Genomic DNA, 25,701 nt, shown 5'->3' on the forward strand with positions numbered 1-25,701 from the left:
GCTGGAATGGCCCGGGGGATCGAGGCGAGGGAAGGAGTCGGAGCGGCTCCGGAAGCCCTCCCGGTTTCTTGAGCGGCTTTTCTGCCCAGACGGTGGTGTTTTCTTCGCCTCCTCTTCTTGGAGCTTCCACTCCCACTGGCGTTTCCTGACGATGTACGGAGTTTGGTAGATCTCGCGACACTTTTTGTTTCCCAGTTCATGTCCCTTTCCACAAAGAGCACATTTGGGATCGCACACGTGTCCATTCGGTGGCTTCACCGTACCGCAGCCGCGGCACTTGACGTCGTCCGGGTCCGGACACACATCAGAGCGCTGCCCAAGATGTCCGCATGCGTTGCACATTTCAAACTTCTTTTTCTAGAGGAATCACTTGAGGAGCCTGCCTCCATAATAAATCCAAAACGGCACATTCTCATTGACGAAGAGTATGAGAACTGAGGTCGATGTCTTCCCCATTCTTCTGACCCCTTTGATTTTGCGGTTCTTTGAACAATCCAGGTTGTCCAGAATCTGTGCTTCCGTGTGTTCCACCGGGATCCCACGCATAACTCCTTTGCCACTACCTTCGGGGGCTGACAGGTAGGCGTTCACTTCGTATTTTGCCTGATCAACCTGAAGTATATTTATCTTCAGGTACCGATGCATTCTTTCTTCACTTATGGTGCCCACCAAAATGGTGTTTTGCTTGGTGTTAAGTTGAATAATGTCTTCCTTAGCCTCCTTCAAATTCACGCCTGCAGCGGCTCGAACAATCTCATATATCTTGACATCTCCACCCAAAGATAGAGCTTTCAATCCTCCGCTCGTTCGGATTATCACCTTATGCAGGCCAGTAGGTAGGCGTGGTTGCTGCGACGCCAAGGAGCGCCGCGCCAATTTCCCCTCCGCCATCTTGATTGATCTGGTGCTCACGTGGCCGCCATCTTGTCATTTTCCTCGATCCGAGCCGACACCTTGGCTTCCTCCTTCGCGGCCGCCATCTTGGCTGTCGCGTTGCTGGTTTGTGTTGATCGTGAACCAACCGACCTTTTCGGAAAATTCTTCAGGAGAAATATCCTCCCTTTGAACAACGACCTCCATTTTCGCCGAAAATATCCTGCCCCAGGGGTCGGCGGCGAGGCGCACCTATGCTTGGCCGGCGGGCAGTGGTCGGAGTCGACGCTAGGTCGAACGCAGCCGCCGGGACGACGCATCAAAGTCGAAAAATAGCCGAAAATTTGGTCCACTTACCGCAATTTCAGTATCCAGGTGATCCTGGTGACTTCCGCTAGTTGGAACAGATTCGTTTTTTTATTAGCGCTTTTTTTTACGAGCGCTAATAAAAAATGAATCTGTTCCAACTAGGCCGACTCGCAGTCATGCTTCAGTTAATTTCTAGTTCTAAGCGCTCGTCCTTGTGTTGCTACTCTTCTTTGTCCCTGTTTGTTTGCGCACAAAAAGTTTTTAAAAAAATGAGTCTGTTCCAACTAGGCTGACTCGCAGTCATGCTTCGCATGCAAGTAATACGCGTTTGGATTGGTTGAGAACGGGGAGTCGACTGACTTTAATGTAAAGTCAAAGCAGGATTGTCCAGTGGTTATGTTGGCGCCCGAGCCGCGCAGCCACCTCAGTTTTAAGATAGAGCAAGGGACAATGGCCCCCACGTGGATGCTAGGCGAGATAAACTGGGATTTCACAGAAGCGGGGACACCGTATAGTTACGGGCGGTCACTTTATGGTCATGGAAAGTGTCATGCCGGACAAAAGTTTTTGGAAATAATTACTGCACATTCGTATCATTTTTTTCTATTTTCATGAATCATAAAGCGTTAGTGAGTGGTTTCTGCAGGATCCTTGGTGAAATAATCAAAATACCTGGTAATATTTCGCGAAAATAATGTGTCCCCATGGGCGATGTGTAGGGTAAGTTTATAATGAGGGGGAAAATTACAATTTGTCCCCAATCAAGCGTGCAAGTGATCAGGAGGTTTACGTATGTGGAGGAGACGAAGAAAGCAGGATTTACCTCGCTCCTTAGGAAGATCTGGGGAAGAAACGGACATGAAATCTTACAAAAAATCGTGGCAGGAAGGAGGAGTGCTATGTTACATGCTATGGTCAATGTTCAGACGAAGTAGAATGTGCGTTGGTATATTGCTGGCTCTCCAAGATTCTTAATTTACTGGAGACGAACTAGCACTATGCACTGCTTCAAGAAAGACGATGACGATTTGGTCGAAACCTAGTACCTGTATTGCCTGAGCCATGTGACCTCTCGGTGCGGTGTTTTCCTCTCTGAGGGTTTCATTAATCAAAGCATAACGCATCTGTCTTCGCGTTCATGGATATGCCGGGCCCTTTCTCGACCTACAACTGCCTAGTTGGACGTTCTCTCCCCTTTCTGTCATGTCTCAGGATGCCGCACAGCCCCACGCCTGCCGTCTAGTGCAGTGCTCTAGCTCAACGAGGTCATCCAGTCTTCAGCGGCAACGACGACCATAACGTGGAGGATTTGCTGTCGCCATTCGATCGCGTGAGTGCGTATGAGAAATCGGATGAGACAAGTAAACTAATTAAGATCATCTTCTATGCTTCTGGAGTCGCTATCGCTGGTTCCGAAATCAAGAATCGAACCACAGCATCTGGATAGCATTGACGAATTGTTTCAAAAAAAGTATTCGATGGCCCTGCTGTGCGCAAGCTTCGAAGGAAGCTGCCCTTGTATTGCCGCGCCTAGCAAAACAGTGCAACTGTAGTTGAGCTTTGCCCACGCATTAAACTCGCTATGCCCGAAACAGATAAAATCAAGAATGTCATGAAACTATAGAGGGAAAACACGGGGAAGGCGGGAGATGGAAATACAAGACGATGAGCAAAACTAGGAAAAGGTGAAAGCAGGAGCCGACGTTTCGACAAGTGCACTTGTCTTAAAGGCAGCATATGCTTTCCTTGCCATTGTATATTTAGGTGGGGTTCTTCAAAAGGGGAGAGGGCGTAAGGAGGCTGAGTGCGGCAACAAGCGAAGGTGTGTTAGCGGCAAGGGCGTATAATTGCGTATAAAGGAGTGCTGTGGACACCTGTCACGGCCACCTGTCAATCACTTGTCAACGCCCGTGTGTCAGCCGGCGTGTCAACAGGCGCGCACAGCAGCCCTCTATTACCTGTTTCGCTGGTGGTCGGGGGCTATCGTTTCCCTGACAGAGATAATAGAAGGAGCGGTAGAAAGAGCTGCTGGTGAAAAAAAAAAATAAAAGAAAGGGAAATGCTGAAATGGAATAAATAAATAAAAGGGGAGAAACGAAAACAAGAAAGAGAAGAAGAAAAAGAACGCTAGGAAACCAAACTAAGTGTTGTTGCCTATAGCTTCCAATTTAGCATAGCGAATAGATTCTAAAGCTTCCTTAGAAACGTTTATGCCTATTGGTTGTAATATCTTGATCTGATGGATAAGGTATGATTCTCTGTATTTTATTTCTCGTTCAGAAGGAAAATTCGACTGTAAGATGTTGAGTTTAGGTTCATCAAAATTATGAGCTGTTTGGATGAAGTGCTCTCGTCTGCACGCAATCTCCCCAGGCAGTGATACGTCCCGGACATGTCCCTGGTGTAGCAACCGCACAGCGACACTCGCGCACATAACACATGAATTGCGCCACGAGTCACAACACACACACTCACTACGTGGTCTTGGGAGGCGAGACTCTCCGAACTGGACTTTGGAAGCCAACTGGCGACCCTCGACCAGGGCCTGCGAGCCGCGATCGCCAGGGGAGCCCTGTCAAAGGGAACCACCCAGGAATAAACCCAGCAACGACTTCTGCGATAATAAAGTTCCTCCTCCTCCTCCTCGGCCACGGCTTTGGGAAGATATTTAGCTGTGTCCGCGCGACGTGCGTTTAATCTGACGTTCATTGATTGTTTCGTTTCGCCGATATATTGTTTATCACAGAAGGAATATTCAAGGAAGTTGATCCGACTAGGAGAGTGGTGAGCATTAAGTTTGCTACTCGTGTGAAAACGATTGAAATGGCTAATTAATACCCGCGCCACACGGGCAACTCGGATCTCCTTCAAACTCCCTTCCCTTAAAGGACCGCAAGGGAGTTTCACATCAAAGGAGTTAGCCCCGTGTCACACGGCCTATAAGCGAGCTTTTGAAAGCTGCTGCTGGGGGCCCATTAGGCGCTGCTCACCTCGTACGCAGCCCTGAAATAAACACGTTATATATTGCTAAAAAATTTCGGGAAAGACGTGAATCACTCATTTCGCATGCGCGAGACGTGGGATCGCGTTGACCAAAACAACCCAAAATGGCGGAGTCAGGGCAAACGCAGCAGCCATTCCGAAAACGCCCGGTTCGAGAGTCGAATGTAGCTGCTCAACTCAAATATCTTTGTCAGTGCTCAAATACTATATTATATGCAATCAAAACAGTTATAATTTCTGGTAAAAGTGCAATTAATAAAACTGAGGGTGATTTCTTGACTAGAAATTCAAGCGCGCGGGGAGCAAGAGTACTCCCTTCAGTCTGCAAGGGAGATCTTCCATCTCCTTTCGCTAAGAACTTCCTTAAACTTGCTTTGCTAAAGGACTGCCGTGTGACACGGCGCGCATCTCCCTCGAGATAAAGACGTCCTTGGTTGAAGCGAGTTAAAAGGGCTTTAGCCGCGTCCGTGTGACATGAGTATAAGTCGCCTAACGCGCTTGTACCTTGTTCCAGTAATCTAAATATGTCGTCAAGGTAACGAATATAGGTGTGGGGTTTTTGAGGGTGGGATTTCAATAGGTCTGCTTCAAGCTGTCCCATGAAAATGTTCGCGTACGTGGGAGCGAATGGTCTTCTCATAATAGTGCCGAAAGTTTGGAGGTAGTGAATAGACTCGCATTTAAAATAGTTTAACGTGAGAACTAACCTATGGAGCGACAGGTAAACTTCAGGAACGTGCGCTTGGAGATTCATCGCGAGGGATTTAGAAACGGCTTCGATTCCTTCACTCATGGGTATATTAGTGTAAAGGGCAGAAACATCCAAAGGGATTAGAATATGGCGGTCGGTAAGGATTTGGTTGGCGTTGATGCCATCGATAATTCAAAGCAAGTGCCGTGTGTCTTGAACAAAAGGTGGTGGGGTGGTGGGGATGTTTGATAGGTCGTGATTTAACAATTTAGATAGTGACTCAGTAGGTGTCTTGTAATTACAAACAATAGGCCAACCTGGGAGTTCTGCTCTATAGATTTCTTCGACCGGAACTTTATGTGTTTTCGGAAGAGGATAAAAGCCGCTGGCTTTTGTGTTCTTGGGCATCATGAAGCCTGATTCAGATTGCCTGATTAGTTCCCTGGATAGGCGCTCCGCTATTCTGTATTGACAGTATTGGTGGAGTCAGAAGTTGGGTTGGAGTCGATTTTTCTGTAATGGGTTTGGTTGCTCCATCTGCAAAGGTATAACACAATTCTCAAGGCAGATGCGCATCAACAATAGGCCAGGCGTAGGAAAACAAGATAGAGACTCTCTTAGACCACCTAGCGCGTGGACACCGAAAACCGAACAGTGCCCAGACCTGGATTTATACATAAAGCTGATCTCAAAGTAAATTATAAAGTCAGCGCGGCATTACCACGAAGGCAAAAATTTGTCGCCCGCTCTGCAGCAAATCCTTGAGAAACTCGCGGAAAGGAAAGATGTTGTCATAAAACCAGCAGACAAACGCGGCAGTATCGTAATCGGGCCTATAGAAAAGTACAAAATGAGGCCTCCAAACAACAGACCAAAAAAGACCCATTAGAGAAACCTCGGCTCTAACCCAACTTCAGACTGCCGCAATGCTGTCAAAAACACAATAGCAGCGCTCTTGTCCAAGGAACTAATCACGCAATCTGAATATCGCTTCATGATGCCCAAAAACAAAAAGCAGGCGGCTTTTACCTTCTTCCGAAAATACATAAAATTCTGGTCGAAGAAATATTTACAGCAGAAATCCCCGGTCGGCCTATTTGTAATAACAACACACCTACTAAGTCACTATTTAAATTCGTAAATAAGCACGTGTCAAACGACCCCACTACCCTCTCATTTTTTGTTCAAGACACACAGCACTTCCTTCTAATTATCTACGGCAACCAATTCCTTTCCAACCGGGCTATTTTAATCACTTTGGATGTTCCTGCCCTTTGCACTAACATACCGATGAGTGAAGGAATTGAAGCCGTTTCTAAATCCTTCGCAATGAATCCCCAAGCGCACGCTGCCGAAGTTTATCGGTGGCTCCTTGGGTTAGTTCTCACGCTCAACTATTTCGAATTCGTTTCTATTCACTACCTCCAAACTTCCGGCAATAGCATGGGAACACCATTCGCTTCCACGTTTGCGAGCACTTTGATTGGACAGCTTGAAGCAGACCTATTGAAATCCTACCCTCTAAAAAAAAACACCTATCTCTGTTACAATGACAACAAATATACAATACTGGAACAAGCTGCAAGCGCGTTAAGCGAGTTAATTAGCCATTTCAATTGTTTTCACCCGAGTAGTAAACTTACTGCTCACCACTCTCCCAGTCGGATCAACTAGTTCGACCCGACGGTCTACATAGAAAACGGAAAACTGAGAACGACGCTTCACCGGAAGCCTACGGAGAGCCAGCAATATTTAGACTACAACAGTCATCACAGACGACGCTGCAAGCAAGGAATTTTTGTCGTACAGGCAAAACGAATAAGAAGAATCTGAAGCCAAGACCACGATTACATCGAACACCTAAATGACCTTAAAACAACGCTAGCAGAAAGAAACTATCCACAAGCTCCTCTCGATAGAACTTATCATATCGCGTCGAGATTGGAGAGGCAGTCCGAATTAGCGAAAAAACAGCCTGCACAAGAATCTGACAGACCGCCAGCTTTTATAACAAAATATTCTAATGCAATCTCAAACATAAGCAACATCCTACGTATATGCCACCCAATATTATGAAGTAATGAGCGTTTGAGGAAAGCGTTCCCGGATGTTCCAAGGGTTACCTATCGCAGCAACAGAAACATTAAAAACGTATTAGTGTCATCAGTCACCCGCAATAAGAGCATGTTGTCGCCTCAGGTGCAAAACAAGCAGGCACCTTCGAAGTGACAATAAAATTAAAAGCACCGGAAATAGCTACACACACGAAGTCAAATCTAGCTTCACATGTACAAGTTCGAATGTGATTGATATGCTTGAATATTCCTTCTGTGAGAAACAATATATCGGTGAAACGGGACAATCAATTAACGTCAGATTAGACAGACATCGCGCGAACACAGCTAGAGAGCTTCCTAAAGCCCTAGCCGAGCATTTCAACCAACCCGGTCATAACTTTGACTTACTTAAGCTGGAAACCTTACAGTCGAATTTTCGTTCTGAACGAGAAAGAAAAATCAGGGAATCATACGTTATTAATAAGGTCAAGACATTACAACGAATCGGTATAAACGCTTAAAAGGGAGCTTGAGAATCAATTCGGTATGTTAAATTGCAAACTATAGGCAACAACACCTATTTTGGTTTCATAGCGTTCTTTCTTTTCTTCTCGTTCTTTTTTCCATTTTCTTTCCTTTTATTTATTTATACCATTTCAGTTTTTTCTTGCCATTTATTTCTTTTTTTGACAGCCAGCTGTTTCTACCGCTCGTTCTATTATCTCTGTAAGATACACGATAGCCCACGACCACCAGCGAAACAGGTAAGAGAGGCCCGCTGTGCACGCCGTTGGCACGCCGGCTGACACACGGGCGTTGACACGTGATTGACAGACGACCGTGTCCCTGGCCTTGCGCACAGCACTTCTTTATTCGCAATTCGACACCCTCGCCACTAACACACCTTCGCTCCATGCCGCACCCACCCTCCTTACGCCCTCTCCCCTTTAGAAAAACTATACCTACATATACAATAGCAAGGAAAGCATATATCACCTTTGAGAAGACAAGTCCACTTGTCAAAACGTTGGCTCCTGCTTTCAACTCGTTCTCGCTTTTCTCATCAGCATGAAACGATAGAGTATGACGCCTTCCAAATGCCTTTGACGAAAAATCTGCAAATGAATGACGTGGCCAATACCCTGTGCCAGAGTTACGACAAGCTTTGCACACAACGCATTATTACACACCCATCGATTGCATCGGGCGACATGGTTTCGGACCAAACAGACAGCTGCGGTGCTGCTCCCTCCCGCTCCTCATTCGTCGACCAAATCAAATAATTCGTTTGAGAGGAAGTCTTGCGTCAGTGGTCACTTCTGGCTGCTACCCAGTTGTGTGAGTCCTCTTTGGCTCCACAATTCTGACTCGTCATGCATGACCAACTCAGCGGTTCACTACCTTTCATTTTTCAGCCATCTTCTGTGCCGGCTACACTCACATACACTGCCCTGGTCTTATTTCTTGAAGCAGCGCGTACTGTTCGTTCTCCTCAACACTAATAATGAGTGATCTAAAGTGCTACATGCGGGCAAGTTTTGAAACGGAACCGAACCAGTTAATAATGTGTAACTACAGGGAACGAAAACTCCTATTTCACAGGCTCCGCAAAGCAGCTTCGGTAGAAATTAGTTTGTAATTCTACACGGTAGGCAACATCTACTGTGCGGGCTTTCTTTTCTTTGACCATTGCAAATCTTAATGTTGACTGTATTTTGATGTGTACAGCATCGACAATACTCTTGCCCTAACTAGTAATCAATTGAAGCTTTAGACTTATACAACGATAGTATTATTTGTAGAATCATTAACTTTAGGAAACGTCTACTTTTATAAGTGGAGTACTGCTGCTACTGTGTGCCGTCAAATAATTCTGTGAGGAACTAATTGTCTTTTGTCACTGCAATATCTAGAGATATTTAAAATCTCAGGTAATCTACTAAAATCATCTTTGGCCCTCCATGCTTCACCATCTGTTGGGATAATCCCGGATATGGCTGGTAATTAACAAATTATTCAACAGCGGCCTTCACCGACTCTTTCTCTTAATCCAATATATATATATGTTGTTACGGTGAAGGGAACGAAGAAGCTGGATTGGACTAGACGAAGACGAAGTCTGGCAGTTGCCTGAACGCCATATACGCCACTTGTAAATATACGTTATTTTTTACACTCGTGGGCCTGCTTTCTTTCTGCAACATTTTGGTGGAGGTGCTGGGTACAATCACGGAACTTCGCAGCGGACGTCATCTACCTGCCGCCACAATGTCAAATCAGCGTACACAAGCGACAACGCCTCACCATCCCATGCCAACGGGCATTCTCACTCATCCGCGGGACCCAGGGACATTTTGTGGCACGGACAACGCCGACGTCGAGGACTGGCTTACGATGTACGAACGAGTGTGCGACAACAACAGGTGGGATCCAACAATGATGCTAGCAAACGTCATATTTTACCTAAGAGGAACAGCGAGGCAATGGTACGACACACACGAAGCTGACCTAACGAGCTGGGATGTTTGCAAAGAAAAAATGCGAGACCTCTTTGGCAGACCTGTCAGCCGTCAGGTGGCGGAAAAAAAAGAACTTGCGTGTCGCGTTCAAACGTCCACAGAATCCTATGTCGTCTACATACAGGATGTGCTGGTCCTCTGTCGTAAGGCTGATAACAACATGACCGAGGCAGACAAGATTGGTCACATATTGAAAGGTATTGCAGACGATGCCTTTAATCTCCTGATGTGCAAGGATTGTGCCACTGTGGATGCAATTATAAAGGAGTGCCGGCGCTTCGAACAAGCGAAGGGCCGCCGCGTCGCTCAGACTTTCGACCGGTTGCCCAATACCGCCGCGACATCTTCTTGGGAAGACCCGCCGCGCTTCGTTCAGCCCACAGGACCGGAAGAAATCACGCGCATCGTTCGCCGTGAGTTTGAGGCCATGGCTCCGGCTCCAGTCCGTTCTGACTGTCGGGAAAGCGTGCCCGCTATCTCCCTTATACAAGCGGTCGTTCGGGAGGAAATAGCAAGTTTGGGCATTCCATCTCTCTGCACGGACCGCCATACAAACACCTACCAGATTTCTCCGGGCGCTCGCTCCCAGACGCAAAGCTTTCCGCCCCATCGTCGCAACCCAGCTGACTGGCGCACAGCAGATGATAAACCTATCTGTTTTAATTGTTCCGGTATTGGACACATCGGCCATCATTGCCGCAACCATTGGTCGTCGCCTCCTCGGTGGTCGTCTCCGAGTCACTACCGCCAAGTACCAGACAATCGTACATTCTCGCCCTATACGCCGGCTAGGAACATCAACGCCGACAGTGCTCCACCAAGACCCAGCCGCTCCCCGTCTCCGCAAGGTCGTAGGTCCCGTTCGCCTCTCGTTCACCGCTCTTCGTCCCCTTCTGCAACCGGTCGCTTCGCTTCGAGAAACTAGGCGGTGCAGCTCCCGGAGGTGAACCTGCAACTCCGACCAGGCCCAAAAATCCTCTGTTGACCCTGCCTACATGAAACCTACTGGGCATGGAAGTTGGTGGCGTTCCTGTTAGATCTCTCGTTGACAGAGGAGCGCAGCTTTCAGTTATGAGCGCTGCTCTCTGCCGAAGGCTCAAAAAGGTTCTGACACGCGCCGTACCATGCACTGTGCGAGTCGCCGATGGGAGTACTTCACCTGTCCTTGGAATGTGCACAGCACGTGTGACCATTGGGGGCCATTATGCCGTTGTTCTATTTATCGTCTTTGAACATTGTCCACACGACCTAATTCTCGGCCTCGACTCCCTTTCCAAACACTCTGCCCAAATTGACTGCTCCGTAGATGTTGTACAGTTGGATGTGCCGCTTCTTGCCGACGCAACAACTTGTGTTTCACACCGCTTATGTTCTGCTGAGTTTGCAAGGCTGTCTCCACAAGCGGCTACAAATGTCCTCCTGACGTCCTGTCGTCCCGTACCTGATGGCGAGTACGTCGTGTCGCCGCTTACTCACGAGGTTTTGTCGCGCAATATTGCCCTACCGAGCACCTTAATCCGGATCCGCGAAAACTGCGCTCGCGTGCCCATCCTCAATTTTGGATTTTCGTCGCATGTGCTGCCATACGGTATCGCCATAGCGCATATCACTCCTTTGGAAGAATTTGAGATTTCTTCTTTGACCTCTGACTCCTTCGTCAGTACCAACGGACTTTTGTCACCCACTCCTCCGTACTCGACGCCTGCGGACGATGTTTCTAAGAGGATCGCCCCTGACCTTCCTTCCGAACAAACAACAGCTCTTCGTCACCTCCTGTCATCTTTTCGGGACATCTTTGATTTGGACGACCGTCCACTTGGCCAGACATCTGTTGTCACGCATCGCATCAACACCAGTGACGCCAGCCCCATTCATAGGCGGCCATATCGTGTCTCCGCAAAAGTAAGGGCCATCATACAGAAAGAAGTAGACGTGATTATGAACAAGGACACCATTGAAACTTCCAGTAGCCCGTGGGCATCACCGGTTGTCTTAGTACAGAAAAAAGACAACTCGTGGCGCTTCTGTGTTGACTACCGTCACCTCAACAAGATAACAAAGAAGGATGTTTATCCCCTGCCGCGCATTGATGATGCTCTTGACTGCCTTCACGGATCCCAATACTTTTCATCAATTGACCTCTGCTCCGGTTATTGGCAGATTAGCGTCGATGAGATGGACCGCGAGAAAACAGCATTCGTCAGACCGGACGGTCTGTACCAATTTAAAGTCATGCCGTTTGGATTATGCAATGCGCCAGCTACATTCGAGCGCACGATGGACTCTCTCTTGCGCGGCTTGAAGTGGTCTACATGCCTCTGTTACCTCAGCGATGTGACTGTGTTTTCGCCGAACTTTGAGAGCCACCTGCGGCGCCTCACAACTATACTCTCCGTGTTTCGCAGGGCTGGCCTTCAGCTAAACTCCTCTAAGTGCCATTTCGGTCACCGTGAAATTAACATGCTCGGCCATCTCGTAAACGCCGCCGGAATCCAACCTGATCCACAGAAAGTTCACGCCGTGCGAAACTTTCCTGTACCTTGTTCAACAAACGATGTCCGCAGTTTTCTGGGCTTATGCTCTTATTTCCGGCGATTTGTGAAAAATTTTGCCAACATCGCTCACCCTCTCACTGCCCCTCTTAAGAAAGACGTCTCTTTCTCTTGGGGACCTCTGTAGGAGAAAGCCTTTTCTACCCTGATTGAGCGGCTTACAACTTCCCCAATCCTGTCACACTTTGACCCTTCTGCGCCCACTGAAGTAGGAACTGACGCGAGCGGTCATGGCATCGGCGCTGTCCTCGCTCAGCGTCAACAGGGCCAAGACCGTGTCATCGCTTACGCTAGCCGCCCTCTTTCCACGCCCGAGCGAAATTACTCCATTACCGAGAGAGAATGTCTCGCGCTCGTATGGACGGTCGCGAAATTCCGGCCGTACCTTTTCGGTCGGAGCTTCTGCGTCGTAACCGATCATCACGCCCTCTGGTGGCTCTCCTCTTTGAAGGACCCAACTGGACGACTTGCACGTTGGGCATTGCGTCTACGGGAATATACATTTTCTATTACGTATAAGTCAGGGCGCCTGCATAGAGACGCTGACTGCCTGTCCCCCAATCCCGTGGATCAACCGGACGATACCGATGCAGACTCGGACATCAGTGTTCTATCCATCTCCGACTTCCTCCATATTGGCGACGAGCAGCGCCAAGATCCTGTTATTCGAACACTTATGGAACGCCTAAGTTCCTCGCCCAATGACCCGTCCCTCCGCATGTTTACTTTGCGCGATGGAACTTTATACCATCGTAGCGTTCGTCCTGACGGCCCGGAGCTCCTCCTAGTCGTTCCCAAGCACCTTCGTCTAGCCGTGCTCCAGCAACTTCACGACGCTCCTACTGCTGGACATCTGGGCATCACTCGTACATACGACCGCCTGCGGCGCCCCTTCTTTTGGCCCGGCATTCTTCGCTCTGTGCGCCGTTATGTCACTTCTTGCGACCTGTGTCAGCGCCGGAAGACGCCTGCTACGCCTCCCACTGGTTTGCTTAAACCAATCGATATCCCCCCAGAGCCTTTCTTTCGTGTGGGCCTAGACCTCCTGGGCAACTTTCCAATTTCTATCAAAGGCAACAAATGGATTGCTGTAGCAACCGATTATGCCACGAGATATGCCATCGCGCGAGCGCTACCAACCAGCTGCGCTACAGATGTCGCAGGCTTCTTACTATACGGCGTCATCCTGCACCACGGCGCCCCTCGCCAGTTGCTGATGGATCGCGGCCGCTATTTTTTATCGAAGGTCGTCGATGACCTGCTCCGCTCCTGCGCAACAGAACACCAGATTGCTACCACGTACCACCCTCAAACGAACGGCCTCACCGAGCGACTCAACCGCACGCTAACTGAAATGCTGGCCATGTACGTTTCCGACGATCACCGTGACTGGTACGTCGCTTTACCATACATCACTTTCGCATACAACTCGTCCCGTCACGACACAGCCGGATTTTCACCATTTTACCTTTTGTATGGCCGCGACACCACCTTGCCCTTTGACGCGTTGCTACCTTCCTCAGTACACTCACCCATCCTTGGTTACGCTCGCGATGCTGTTGACTTAGCCGCCCAGGCCCGAGATGTCGCCCGTCATCGCCTCACAGTCTCGCAAGCTGCTCAAAAGCGACGCTACGACCTTCGGCACCGAGACTACCATTTTTCACCTGGTTCCCTTGTCATTCTCTGACGCCTTCACGTCGTGTCGGCTCGTCGGAAAAACTACTGTCCCGGTATTCTGGTCCGTACCAAATCTTACGCCAACTGTCCGACGTGACATACGAGATCGCCCGAGTCGGTCAGCCTTCAGTGCATCGCAACGTCACCAGCGATGTTGTTCACGTCGCCAGGCTTAAGCCCTATGTCCCCCCCCCCCCCCCCCATTAAGTGAGGCTCTATAATTTGCACCGGGACGGAGCTACTCCACCGGGAGGGTGATGTTACGGTGAAGGGAACGAAGAAGTTGGATTGGACTATGCTAATTGGAATACGCCAGTTGTAAATATACGTTATTTTTTACACTTGTGGGCCTGCTTTCTTCCTGCAAGAATATATATATATATATATATGTATTGGTAAGTGCACTTGCCTATCTTTATCGGACAACCACGTTTCGCCGCCTAAGAAATCTTTTCGCACAGCGCAGCAACCGCCTGGATGTATCGGAAGTTTCTCGAATGTTATCGATGTTTCTATCCGCTGTTTGTTGTCGCCGAACCTTGTGTTATCTGATTTCATCGCCGGCGCGAATGGCGTAGACCTTTCTGGAAGACACGCGGGTCCCAGCGATTAGTCTGGAACATTCGATGACTGCTGTATAAAGGCCGGCGCGCTTGACCAGCAGACCAGGTTTTGACGATCGTCGACTGTGTTCGCCGTTGTCACCGTTTTCAAACTGTAGCCTGTCTTTGTGGGCACAGGTTTGCCCAATAAATGTTAGGTTCGTCTTTCACAGTATTGTTACTGCCTTCTTCATAAGGCACTCCACGTGAAAATATATATATATATATATATATATATATATATATATATATATATATATATATATATATATATATATATATATATATATATCTATATATATATATATATATATATATATAAGCTGATTACGATCGGCTTATATTAGGCTATGTTCGAGCGCATCGTGATGTCCTCAGACAAATACGATGGCGTGGTTTTATCCTCCTCGCCACGTTTTTTCTCAGAGAGCACTGGTAAGTGGCGCCTTTATGCCGTCGTGTCTCGAAAACAGGTGCGTATAGAAAAGCCGAAAATTAAAAAAAAATTAAATTATGGGGTTTTACGTGCCAAAACCACTTTCTGATTATGAGGCACGCCGTAGTGGAGGACTCCGGAAATTTGGACCACCTGGGGTTCTTTAACGTGCGCCGAAATCTAAGTACACGGGTGCTTTCGCATTTCGCCCCCATCGAAATCCGGCCGCCGTGGCCGGGATTCGATCCCGCGACATCGTGCTCAGCAGCCCAACACCATAGCCACTGAGCAACCACGGCGGATTCGAAAATCTGAGTTGCCACGATATGTATCGATTGACTTCATTACTCGATAGGCGAATGACGTAGTGTATCTCAGGTGCCTTTCACCCTTACAGTAGGTAGGGCGCGTATCGCCCAGACTGCGAAAGAAAAGCGCGCGTGCAAATCGCAACGCCTGGAGCAGAAACGGGAATGCGCGAGGTGACGACGGGCGGTACAGGATGCCGACAAAACTAGCGCGGCAAACGCGGTCTATGCGTGTCGCCAGACAAGACGACGCATATTGCGAGGCGGAGAGTGCTACCGAGTAAGTTTAGCACAAATGTGTCACTGTCAATCGATACAAGGGTGGCAATGCCAGGTCCCAAGTAGAAATGCTGCCCCATAACTTCGATGCCAGTTGCAACGTGCATCGTTGACTCTGGTTTGACAACGACCTTACTATCATGGCCACATTCAACGTCGGCGTGAAGTACGGACTCGTCAACGGTGCCATCGGCATAGTTGAGAGATCGAGTACACAGAAGGCGACGCGCACGTCGCAGTGCGCATTTGGGTCAAGTTTGATGTGCCAGATAAAGGGCACCTGGCTCTAATCAAAGCCAAACCCCTCGCGCATGCTGCTTGGAGACGGAGTATCAAGCTCGTGGCTTATTGGGTTTTCATTTAGTGGCGTAGCTTCATCTCACCCTTTATAGGGAATGGACTGAACGGCCGACTAAGGCAGCTTTCTGGGGTGCAAACTAGTGTGGTCACCATGCACAAGTCTCAGGGGGCCATCAACTCTGACGTGGTGTACGAGTACGGCCAGAGGCACCCATAGAAGCTAACGTATGTGGTATTTAGTGTCTGCACAGACGTGAACAGTCTCTACATTACCAATGCTAAGGGTGATACCACAGTCTTCCATACTAAAGAACACTTGGATCGCAACCTACAGGACGAGTTTAAGCGCTTATACAAACGACAGCTTCGTACTGTAACCAAACCGTGCGCTGCTCGGATCCTCAAGCCACATTTGCTCGCGCTTGGCCCGTTGAACGTGAGGTCGCTGCGTTTTCACGCAGCGGATATCGTCCACAATGCCGCTCTCGGAGACGTGCATCTTGCGTGACTGTGAGAGACCTGGATGGAGGTCCTGTTTCAGGTAGATTGCTCCACTGGCGTTGTGTGCGACAGGCACATCGTTTCCAGGCTGGGCGTGGTTGCGGTCTAAGCAAACTAAGCCTGTGGGGCCATTGCACTCTATGCCTTACCGACGACGGGCGAGAGCCCTGACGTGGAATGTGCCAACGCGTGCACCGTGGAGACTGGGGACGGAATCATTGTCGCCACCGTATACGTTAATCGCGTGACGTCAAATAGGGACCTTCAAGACTTCATGATGGCCACATTTAGGTAGATCCTTCCGGTGCACACCAATTTCGAGTTCTAATTCGGGAGCTGCATTCATGTTTCTACCAGGGCTTCTGCCCTTTGCTTGCGTACGATGCTCGTAAAGGTTTACCGGAAGAAGTTGCAAAGCAGGCCCAGGTAGTCACTGTCCACTCTCGGTTCTCAAACCAGGTCATTGCGATATACTCTAAGGAAATGCACACATGGCGCCATTTCTCCTCAGAGTGCCAGTTGTTGAACGTCGCGATGCCTTCGTGAGTCTCCAGCAAGCTTTCTGGCTCTTCAAATGATGATCCTCGAAAGGTCGGTGGCACCCTGGACTGTTGCAAGACGATAGGAGACATTGGTGCTCTCATTTCGGCAGTTGGCTTCAAAGTCTCCGTTAGAATTCGTTGCTCCGAGGTCAATTTTTGCAATCTGCGGCTAGCTGGGTCATCCGTTTCGACGCGGACGGTTTCCTCAGGGCTAAGGCTTGCAGGGCGTTGTCATTACACAAAGACGTACCTCCACCAGATGTCGCTTTGCAGTAACGGTGAGTAACACCGTAGTGAAAACTCTGAGTCTCGAAAGCCAGTCTTCATTGGGCGCACATGTGCCCAGAAAATCAAGCAGCATTCAAATGTAACGATAGTAGCGAGCACACGTGGTGACCGTCGACTGCGCGTTTGACCCACTGATCATCTGGTCCGCGGGTCAACAGCGCAGGCTATTAAACATGACTCGTAGAATGTTCAAGCGTTATCGCTCATGCCCGGGTGCCTTCCAGAAACTGCTAAATTGTTCGCGTCCCGCATGCAATTAGATTCGACTCGGTGGCTCACCACAGAGAATGACCAGCACTATTGATAAGTTTAGAAAACTTCGCGATACAGGCAGGTCCGTTTTGTGCCTAGCTTCGACGTTTAACCTTTGCAAGAAGTGATAAGCGGTCACCGCTTAAGATAACCAACTAACCATGCCAATATGTTTGAGTGATGCAGCCTCCACAGAATGTGCTGCTTCCCGACAGGCACAGTGCCCTTGATACAAGGGGCATCGCAATGCTTCAATGAGGAGGACCGCCACCAGCAGCGCTGTACTTTCAGTGCAACTAAAGCACGTAAAGGGGCTATAAGTAAAGCCGATGAAAGCATAGCGAAACCACCCACGTCCCTATTTTGAAATTGAATACCTAATCAGCATCGGACAACCATATCCCCGACGATATAGCATACATGCAGCTGCTCAGGCAGAAGGCTGCCTTTTGTGCACAAAACAATTTAACTATCCCCAGCAGGCAAACCGCTGCCCTGGCTTCACCGCAGAGCTGATGAACGCAGCGTTATTGTTTTGTAGTGGTGCGACTATCGACCCTAAAGGAGGCGAAGCACCCTAGCGTGTTCTATTCTCGCGTGCAGATAGCGCGAGAATTGAACAAGCTAGGGTGCTCGACCTTATCGCCCGCGGTGGCGGCCGCTATTCAGATCCTGCTGCACCATGGCAGTCAGGTTTAAATAAATAGTGGTCGCGGTGGTCACCTCTCCACGCCGCCCTCCTCGAATTGGTGACCCGGAAGATCGAGCCCAGCCATGCCAGCGTCAGCGCACCGGTTCTACCAAGGCAAGTGACGTGCCCTCACGCAGTCCGGCAGACGTCCAGTGCTTGTAGTGTTTCCGGGAATTCTACACAGAGATGTCGGACAAGTGGTTCCTCCAGCTAGACAGCCACTTGCTTCTCAACAAGGTTCCATGCTCCGGCTGCGTTGCACGCTCCGCTTGTCATTCCCCGGCCCCGACGTCTACGTGTACTTGCTGGCAGTCGTCCTTGCTCACTGTATCACCTCGAGCGGTCACTCACAAGAGCTCTCGCAGTTTCAACCGTTGAGTCACTCCGCGTCTTGTCGGCTCATATCACCTTCATCAAATCTTGCCGACTATCAGCACACAGTCGCAAGTCGTCCGCTTTCCTTTCGGGGGCACCTCACTCATCACCGTTACAGAGGCTCTCCCACCGGCTTTACTAGGTGCAAATTTCACTCTTGCAGGCCTGGGCATGCCACAAGGAGAATCTTCGCGATGAATTCAGCGACAACCACAGCTGTGATACTATTGGTATTCGAGATTTCGCCCAAGCAGCAGCAGGGGGACCTTCAGGCGTTCTGTGCTCCCAGCGTCAATGGTTACATGATCAACCGAAGTTTTGCAGGAGCAGCTCTACCGCCTGGTTTATTCAGTTCGATCATCACTTCTACGCCAACATCGTAAGTGACCACAACTTGCGCTTTCTCCACGCAACTCCCGAGCTAACAGACGGTCTACTTTTGCGGGTCCTACTTCTACAGTCCGGGGCATCTACGAGAACCTGCGGCAGGTCGCGATTTCGCACTAGTGTATCACTATGTCCGCACCTCGCTCATAACCTACCCTGCCGGTGTTGCCTTGTACATCCTTCCCGGATTGCAAAAACCCGACCCCACCAACGACGACACCAGCTTCACACTTTAGCCGGACTTCTTTACCTCGCTTTTACCATAGGACTTTATTTCAATCGCGATTCGCAAAAGCAAAGCGGCCCTGTAATGGCGGGACGATCGCCTCCACAGCGGCCGTAGAAGAAGACGGCTCGCGTGCATGTAGCGCAACGATAGAACACGCTAGGGTGCTCTGCCTCAGTGGTCGTGGTCTCGACTTCTCCAGAGACCTCGCTGCACCCTGCATGGCCGTCCTAAATAAACTGTGGCCGTAGTGGTTTTCTCATCTCATTTGCATAGTGGTTATCTCTTTGTATCACCCCCCACAAATTGGCGACCCCGACGAGTCAGCTCACCCATGCTGGCGTTTTTCCCGCTCGCCCTCTTATTTTTCATCCGAAAGCATTAAACGACCCACTGAGCAACAAAAATGACCCAACCCTTCCTCTACCGGAAAATGTGTGTAAGCGAAACTTGTGCGTGCACCTGGCTTTCCGCGTGGTTAAGTAACCCCCAGATAACGGTGCGGGACTCCTTCAGCCTCCCATGCCTTCACATGGGGATCTTGTTGCTATCGGATCGCCTGGGCTTGGGCTGCTCTAAAGGCGCGCTTATTGGCTGACGTTATTGGCGCGCGGGCGAGCATCGCTGCACGCCGGGCGCAACGGAGCGCGCTGGCAGCATTGGCTTAGCGACAGTGAAGAACCATTGGTCGAACTATAGACGCTTTTCTCGGCGACGTGACGGGATGTGTTCTGAAGCTAGGTCGACTAATTTAACCCTTAACGGCAGGTGCGACGCTCAGACAGTGCAGACTCACCGCCGCTCGTCGAAGGCGGCCTGTTCCTCGAGGAAAAGCAAAACGCGGGGCGACCCATCCATTTTTCTAGACTGAACTGCACGTAAGCCAAGCGGGCGCAGCGCATGAAAAAGCCTTTCCTGCACGTTCCATCTCCGGTGGAAGCAAAACGGCTCTTATTCTTTGTACGCGTGGCGTGCGTGCGCAACCAATCAAACCACCCTATTGTGAGCTGCCTTGCTCTGGGAGCAACTGGCTTTTTTTGCGTGACTACATCGGCGCCGAAACTTGGCATAGAGCGGAAGCTTTGCTTAAATAGGCAGCGGCGTCCGTAGCAGCAAAACGCACCATAGGCTGCTACGTCTCATCACGAGTACGTTCACGTTGGATGTGAGGACACGTCACGAGGGGCGCTGTTAATTCACGCTGCCTCACGCTTGCTAGCTCGGGTTTCACCCAAGCAGAGCTAGCGAAAGCGAACGCGTCGTGCAGCGCTACTGCGCGAAGGAAGAGTTCGTCGCCGCGACGGGACGTTGCTTTGCTCTCGGAAGCCCGCGTTATCTGCGCGTTTCTTGGCGCGCAAGCTTTCGTTTGCGTTCTATCTGCGCCTCTGTAAGGTAAAATCATGACGGGCCAAGCGTCTCAACGTGATCGCCTGCACGCGAGAAGTTCACAACTCGAAGGATCGCTCAGCGGTGCTCAATTGGAAATGAATGTTTTCGCATTCGCTGCTCCTAAGTGGCCAGGCATATTCATATGTCTTTGTAGCGGTCGCACAGCCTTATTTGGCCGCTTCAAAATGTCATTGCCGATGACGCGCGAGCGTCATTGCCATCCGCATTGATAGATCGTCTAAACAACCTTATTTTTGTCAGTGTTGTTTGTACAAATGAGGCTTTCAATGCTGCTTTGATGAAGCATGATATTGAAGTTGTGCATTTAGTAGTTTCTTTTCTTTTTTAGTATTTCCGTGGTCATTGTTCTAGTTATTCCTTTTTTACTCTTTCTATACATAGTGTATATATATATATATATATATATATATATATATATATATATATATATATATATATATATATATATATATATATATAATCTATGTATTTTTCACAGTCTTGCACAGCAAGCATTCTTTTTCGATTTTTTATTATTATAACTAGTGTACTAGCATGCTGTTTTTTTTATAACCATGCGATTATTGCAGGCTCGTCCATTTTCGTGTCGATCTGCGTTAGGAGCAGATGCCTTTGTCAGGCTATGCAGCCCTTACCTTGTAATCCCGTTCCTGTAAATCAGGGCAAATAAACTGCAACTCACGGTAGGGAATGTGCCATGTATGCGCTGGTATTGCTTTGCAACGGTGCTTCACCAAACACACTCACCTGGTAATAAAGTGCGTAGCAGTTCCTTACGAAGTCATCGTAACCATAGTTATATTGATAAGAGGGCGGGCTGCAGCTTGACATGACTGTGGTGAACATAATTTTATAGCGCGTGTGGCCCCCAATACGCTGCGAGAAAATGCGAGAATACATTGTTAATACGCAGGTGCTAAAAATAAAAGCGCTACTTTTGTAGTCGAATTTCTAACTTTTGTTTCGCAGCGCTGCAAATGCAAGGCAGGGGGTACATAAGATATCAATAAATACCAGCGAACGTCCTAATAATTGATTCAGTTAGTTGGAAAATATACTCGTATACTTTTAAGACAAGCGTATATACAATATTTTCCTATTCAACCAATATATGTCTTGCATATAATGCAAACGAGCACCAAAAAGCGTCATTGTGATGATTCAAAAAACAGCATACATAAGTGGCACCACTATGGAAAAATTCACACCTCTGTTGAATTTTGTTTTTGGCATAAGAAAGAAATCTCTCGGCAATTTTCCTCGCTTCGCTCGGCTGAAGTAGGAGATCCTCCGGCTCATTCGCTAGTCTCTTATTCATTCAGGGTCAGTCCATGCCAATTGTCCAAGATGTGGCGCTGAGCCACCGCACATTTGGCTGACGAAACTTGTGGCTGTTTCCTGTACCACGTGGAGCATTAAGTAGAAAAATTTCTGAATAAAAAGAGATGTGTGCCGTGGTACCCTGGTGCCGTTATAGAGCCTTTGTTGACACGTCTTTTTGCAATAATTACGAAATTTTGGTGTCCCGATGCCTGCTACATATTGTCAAATATAATAAATAAATCAACGTTAAAGATTTCCTACTAAACAAGCTCGCGGTCTCCCTGAGTTATTTAAGTATTTGTGTGATTTTCAATAATGTACATTTTGGATTAAAAATGGTTATAAGAAAATATGATCCAAACTCTCTTTACAAAAATTGTGAGATTGAAATGCAAAGTATAATACATTTTATGGTGTTCTTTTTTATTGACGCGGTCAAGTGCGAGCGAAGCAACTTTATCAGGAATGCCTGCAGAACTATCAGCTCTCCCCTGAAAGAGAGACGTCATCGTGACGCGGCCACGACGTCATCCCGCAGTGCGGCGCTTCTACTCCGGCCGCACGACTCCCTTCGATCGACCACGCCTGCCACTCTTTTGGGGTGGCAGCCTCCCTCCGGTTTCGCTCGGTCGTTGCTTTTCGAGGGCCGCCGAGATCTGCTTGACGGCCTGGGCTTGGACCTCGCGATCATAGCTCCTGATTGCGGCCTCGAGCCACGGCGGGATCGTTGTCATCCTTGGAGCTTCGTGCGGATTCTTGTCACCGTCCCAAAGGATGTGAGTTGCAGTGGCCCTTTCCCTTCGGCACACACAACACAGATTACTCACATAAACACTGGGACACACGTGCCTCATCAGCACCGGGGTGAATAACGACCGTGTCTGAAGTTCTCAGTATAACACCGCTTCCTTACAGGTCAATCCCGGAAGAGTTAGCGGCATTGTCCTTCTCTCTAGTCTGTACCACTTCACATTTTCTTTGTAGGATGTCATTCTGTCTTTCGTTTCCCACCTACACGACGGGTCGACGGCAGTAGCAGCGGCAGGGTTAGTTAGTCCTTGCGCCGCCATGTTCGACGTCTCGTTGTGGTTTGCGTTGCCGCTGTCCGACACATCACTAGTCAAGTGCGCCGGCAATAACTTTATCACGACACATCACTTTTCCCTGGCGAGATCTACCGCCCCGCCAAACAAGCGCGGCCTCACCACACACTTTTGCTCTGGCGTAATTTCTGACTGCCGTGCTTTGATGCCGTGCTGCTCGCTCTGCATGTTTGGGGCGTCTCTTCTTTGCATTTGTAGCAATATGCGCTTTCCCTGTGGCACACCAAGCGTTCCAACTTTGAGATCAATGTACCGTCCATACCCCTGGCGTTTTTTCGTCCACGCCGCGCTGGTACCTGTGCATGTTCGCGGCCTCTCTTCTTTGCACCGTGTAGCAATCTGCGCTTTCCTTCGGGTACATCAGGCGCTGCACCGTCGAGATCTACGTAGCCTACGCGCCGTTTGCGTTTGTGCTTCGACGCCTCGCTGATCACTGTGTCATGTTCACGGCGTCCTTTTTCGCACGTGTAGCAATGTGCGCTTTCCCTCTGGTACATCAGACGTCGCACCGTCGAGATCAATGTAGCGTCCATGCCCTTGGCCTTTCTGCTTGGACGCCGCGGTGATGGATGCGCGTGTTCGCGGCGTCTCCTCTTTGCATGTGTAGCAATATAGGTATTCCCTTTGGAACACCAAGCGTGGTAACGTCGAGGTCATTGTAGCATCCATGCCCTTTTTGTTTGTGCTCCAACGCCACGCTACTCGCAGTTCGTGTTCGCGGCATCTCTTCTTTGCATATGTAGCAAAATGCGCATATTCGCGGCGTCTCGTCTTTGCACGTGTAGCAATGTGCGCTTTCCCTCTGGCACAATATGCGCTTTCCCGTCGAGATCTATGTAGCGTACGCGTCGTTTGCGCTTCTGCTTCGATGCCGCGCTGCTTTCTGTGCATGTTCGGATCGTCTCTTTTCTGTACGTGTAGCTATATGAGCTTTTCCGCAGGTATGTCAGGCGTCGCACCGTCTAGGACAATGCATCCGATGCACCGTTGGCGTTTGTGCTTCGATGCGGCAGTGCTCGCTCAGCATTTTCGAGTTGTTATTGTTTGCATGTGTAGCAGTATGCGTTTTCCCTGTGGCAAACCAAGCCTCCCACCATCGAGATTAATGTAGCGTCTATGCTCTTGGCGTTTCTGCTTCGGCGCAGCACTGCTCGCTGTGCATGATCGGGGCGTCTCTTCTTTGCATCTGTAGTAATAAACGCTTTCCCTTTGGCACACCAAGCGTTCCAACATCAAGATCAAACTACTGTCCATACCCTTGCCATTTGTTCCTTAACGCCGCACTGGTCGCGGTGCATGTTCGCGTCCTCTCTTCTTTACATGTGCAGCAATGTGCACTTTCTCTGTGGCACACTAAGTACCCCAAGGTCCAGATCAATGTAGGGTCAATGCACTTAGCGTTTCTGCTTCCACGACGCGCTTCTCGCTGTAGATGTTCGCGGCGTCTTTTCTTTGCACGTGTAGCAATATGCGATTTCCCTCTGGTACTTCAGGTGTCGCACCGTCGATATCTATGTAGCGAAAGTGCCGTTTGCGTTTGTGCTTCGACGCCGCACTGCTTGCTCTGCATATTCGCGGCGTCTCGTCTTTGCACGTGTAGAAATATGCGCTTTCCCTTTGGTACTTCAGGCATCGCACCGTCAATATCTATGCAGCGAAAGTGCCGTTTGCGTTTGTGCTCCGACGCCGCGCTGCTCGCTTTGCATGTTCGCGGCGTCTCCGTACATGTAGCGAAAATTGGAGGATGCTTAAGCTCCGCCTTGAAGAGTGGAACGGGATAGCGTTACCACACCCGGTTCGCACCGCCCACTCATTCGCTCGGCATGCTCATAAATCACAAAGACGAAATGTGGCCTGAGGAAGCGGAACGAACCAAAGAACTCGGTGTCTCGGAGGGAGAAACGATCTACGTGAGCCAAACGTCGTGATAGGCACGGACAGCCGGGCTGCGACAGGCCATGAAGGCGGACGCGATCATGGGGCTGGCGCCTCGATGAGATGGTCCTCTATCTCTCTCGGGAGCAGCACGCAGACGCATGACTCCTCGCCAGCAGCACGGAAAACATTGCAGGGGACGCCTTCCCACCAGAAGCACTACGGCGTAGCGATCACGTCAGAGGCGTCCCGCATCGGACGGTGCACTTAGGAATCACGCTGTGATCGGAAACAGGAGCCACGTCGCCTAAACACGGGGGTTGGTGGAGTGACGCAAGTTTGAAGTTGGAAGGGGAGATAGCGAGAAAACTTATTAAAAGGAAGGGTATTGGGCAACCTCGCACCGGTCCCCGCACGGCCCCAATGTGTTCAAACGAGACGAAGGGGAGAAGCGGGCGAGTGGTGCGCCACCTCTCGGGGCAGCGCTGTACATTGCGAGGAGAGGGTCTTCTGTGTTAGCCAGAAAATGGGCCTGCGTGCGCGCGAAGCACAGAAGAAATGTAGCGGAAACGTACTTCGCTACGCGTTTACCTGCGACTTCTGTAATTTACATGCTCATAATAACCGATATCCACCGCAGTATAACTTTCTAAGGCACGTTTCTAAGGCAACACCGCATTCACTAGAGACGCTATTGTTGCGATTTGGAGCATTGAACTCATGGCGGAGTGGTAGTGTCTCCGTCTCACACTCCGGAGATCGTAGTTCGATTTCCACCCAGCCCATTTTGCAACTTGTTTTTATTTATGAATTGCCTTCGGCCATTTTTCTCTTCCGGCCAACACCGAGGACGCCGGCGACACCGCCTTTTCTGCGACACAAGCTCCTTAATGCTGTCGCGTTAAGATCAAAGCCACTTAGAAAACAATATAAGGCCACCACATCACCTTCTCTCCTTGTCAATACGTCACGAGAGTCGGATGTTAGCGGTGGATGGGGGAGCGCTGCGTTTTTACAACGCGGCGCGTGTTCTGAAAACTAATTTTCTCCGTGACTGCAACGCTAGAGCGGCAACGCGTGGAGCTTTTTCTCGGTGGCTTTGGTGGGGCTTGCCGCACC

General features: G+C 49.4%; 1 protein-coding gene across 3 annotated transcripts in view; it reads right to left on the reverse strand.

Annotated features, from left to right (window-relative positions):
• The window catches only part of LOC129385933 (uncharacterized), a 164,286-nt gene that overhangs the window by 30,877 nt on the left and 107,708 nt on the right, over positions 1–25,701 (reverse strand). Inside the window, exons 4-5 of one of the 3 annotated variants that reach the window (XR_008613403.2) lie at positions 21,029–21,157; positions 7,930–8,048 (exon numbers count right to left, since the gene is read on the reverse strand). Coding sequence is in view for 1 of the 3 variants with exons in the window: in XM_055073109.1 (XP_054929084.1) it covers positions 20,917–20,931; positions 21,029–21,157 (144 nt within the window). In the remaining 2 variants the exon portion in view is untranslated. Of the gene's footprint in view, positions 1–7,929; positions 8,049–20,916; positions 20,932–21,028; positions 21,158–25,701 lie in introns of all 3 variants that reach the window. The other 2 variants (XM_055073109.1, XR_011895380.1) reach the window with 2 other exon arrangements.

The sequence above is a fragment of the Dermacentor andersoni genome, chromosome 7, assembly GCF_023375885.2.
Source record: "Dermacentor andersoni chromosome 7, qqDerAnde1_hic_scaffold, whole genome shotgun sequence".
NCBI lineage: Eukaryota > Metazoa > Arthropoda > Arachnida > Ixodida > Ixodidae > Dermacentor > Dermacentor andersoni.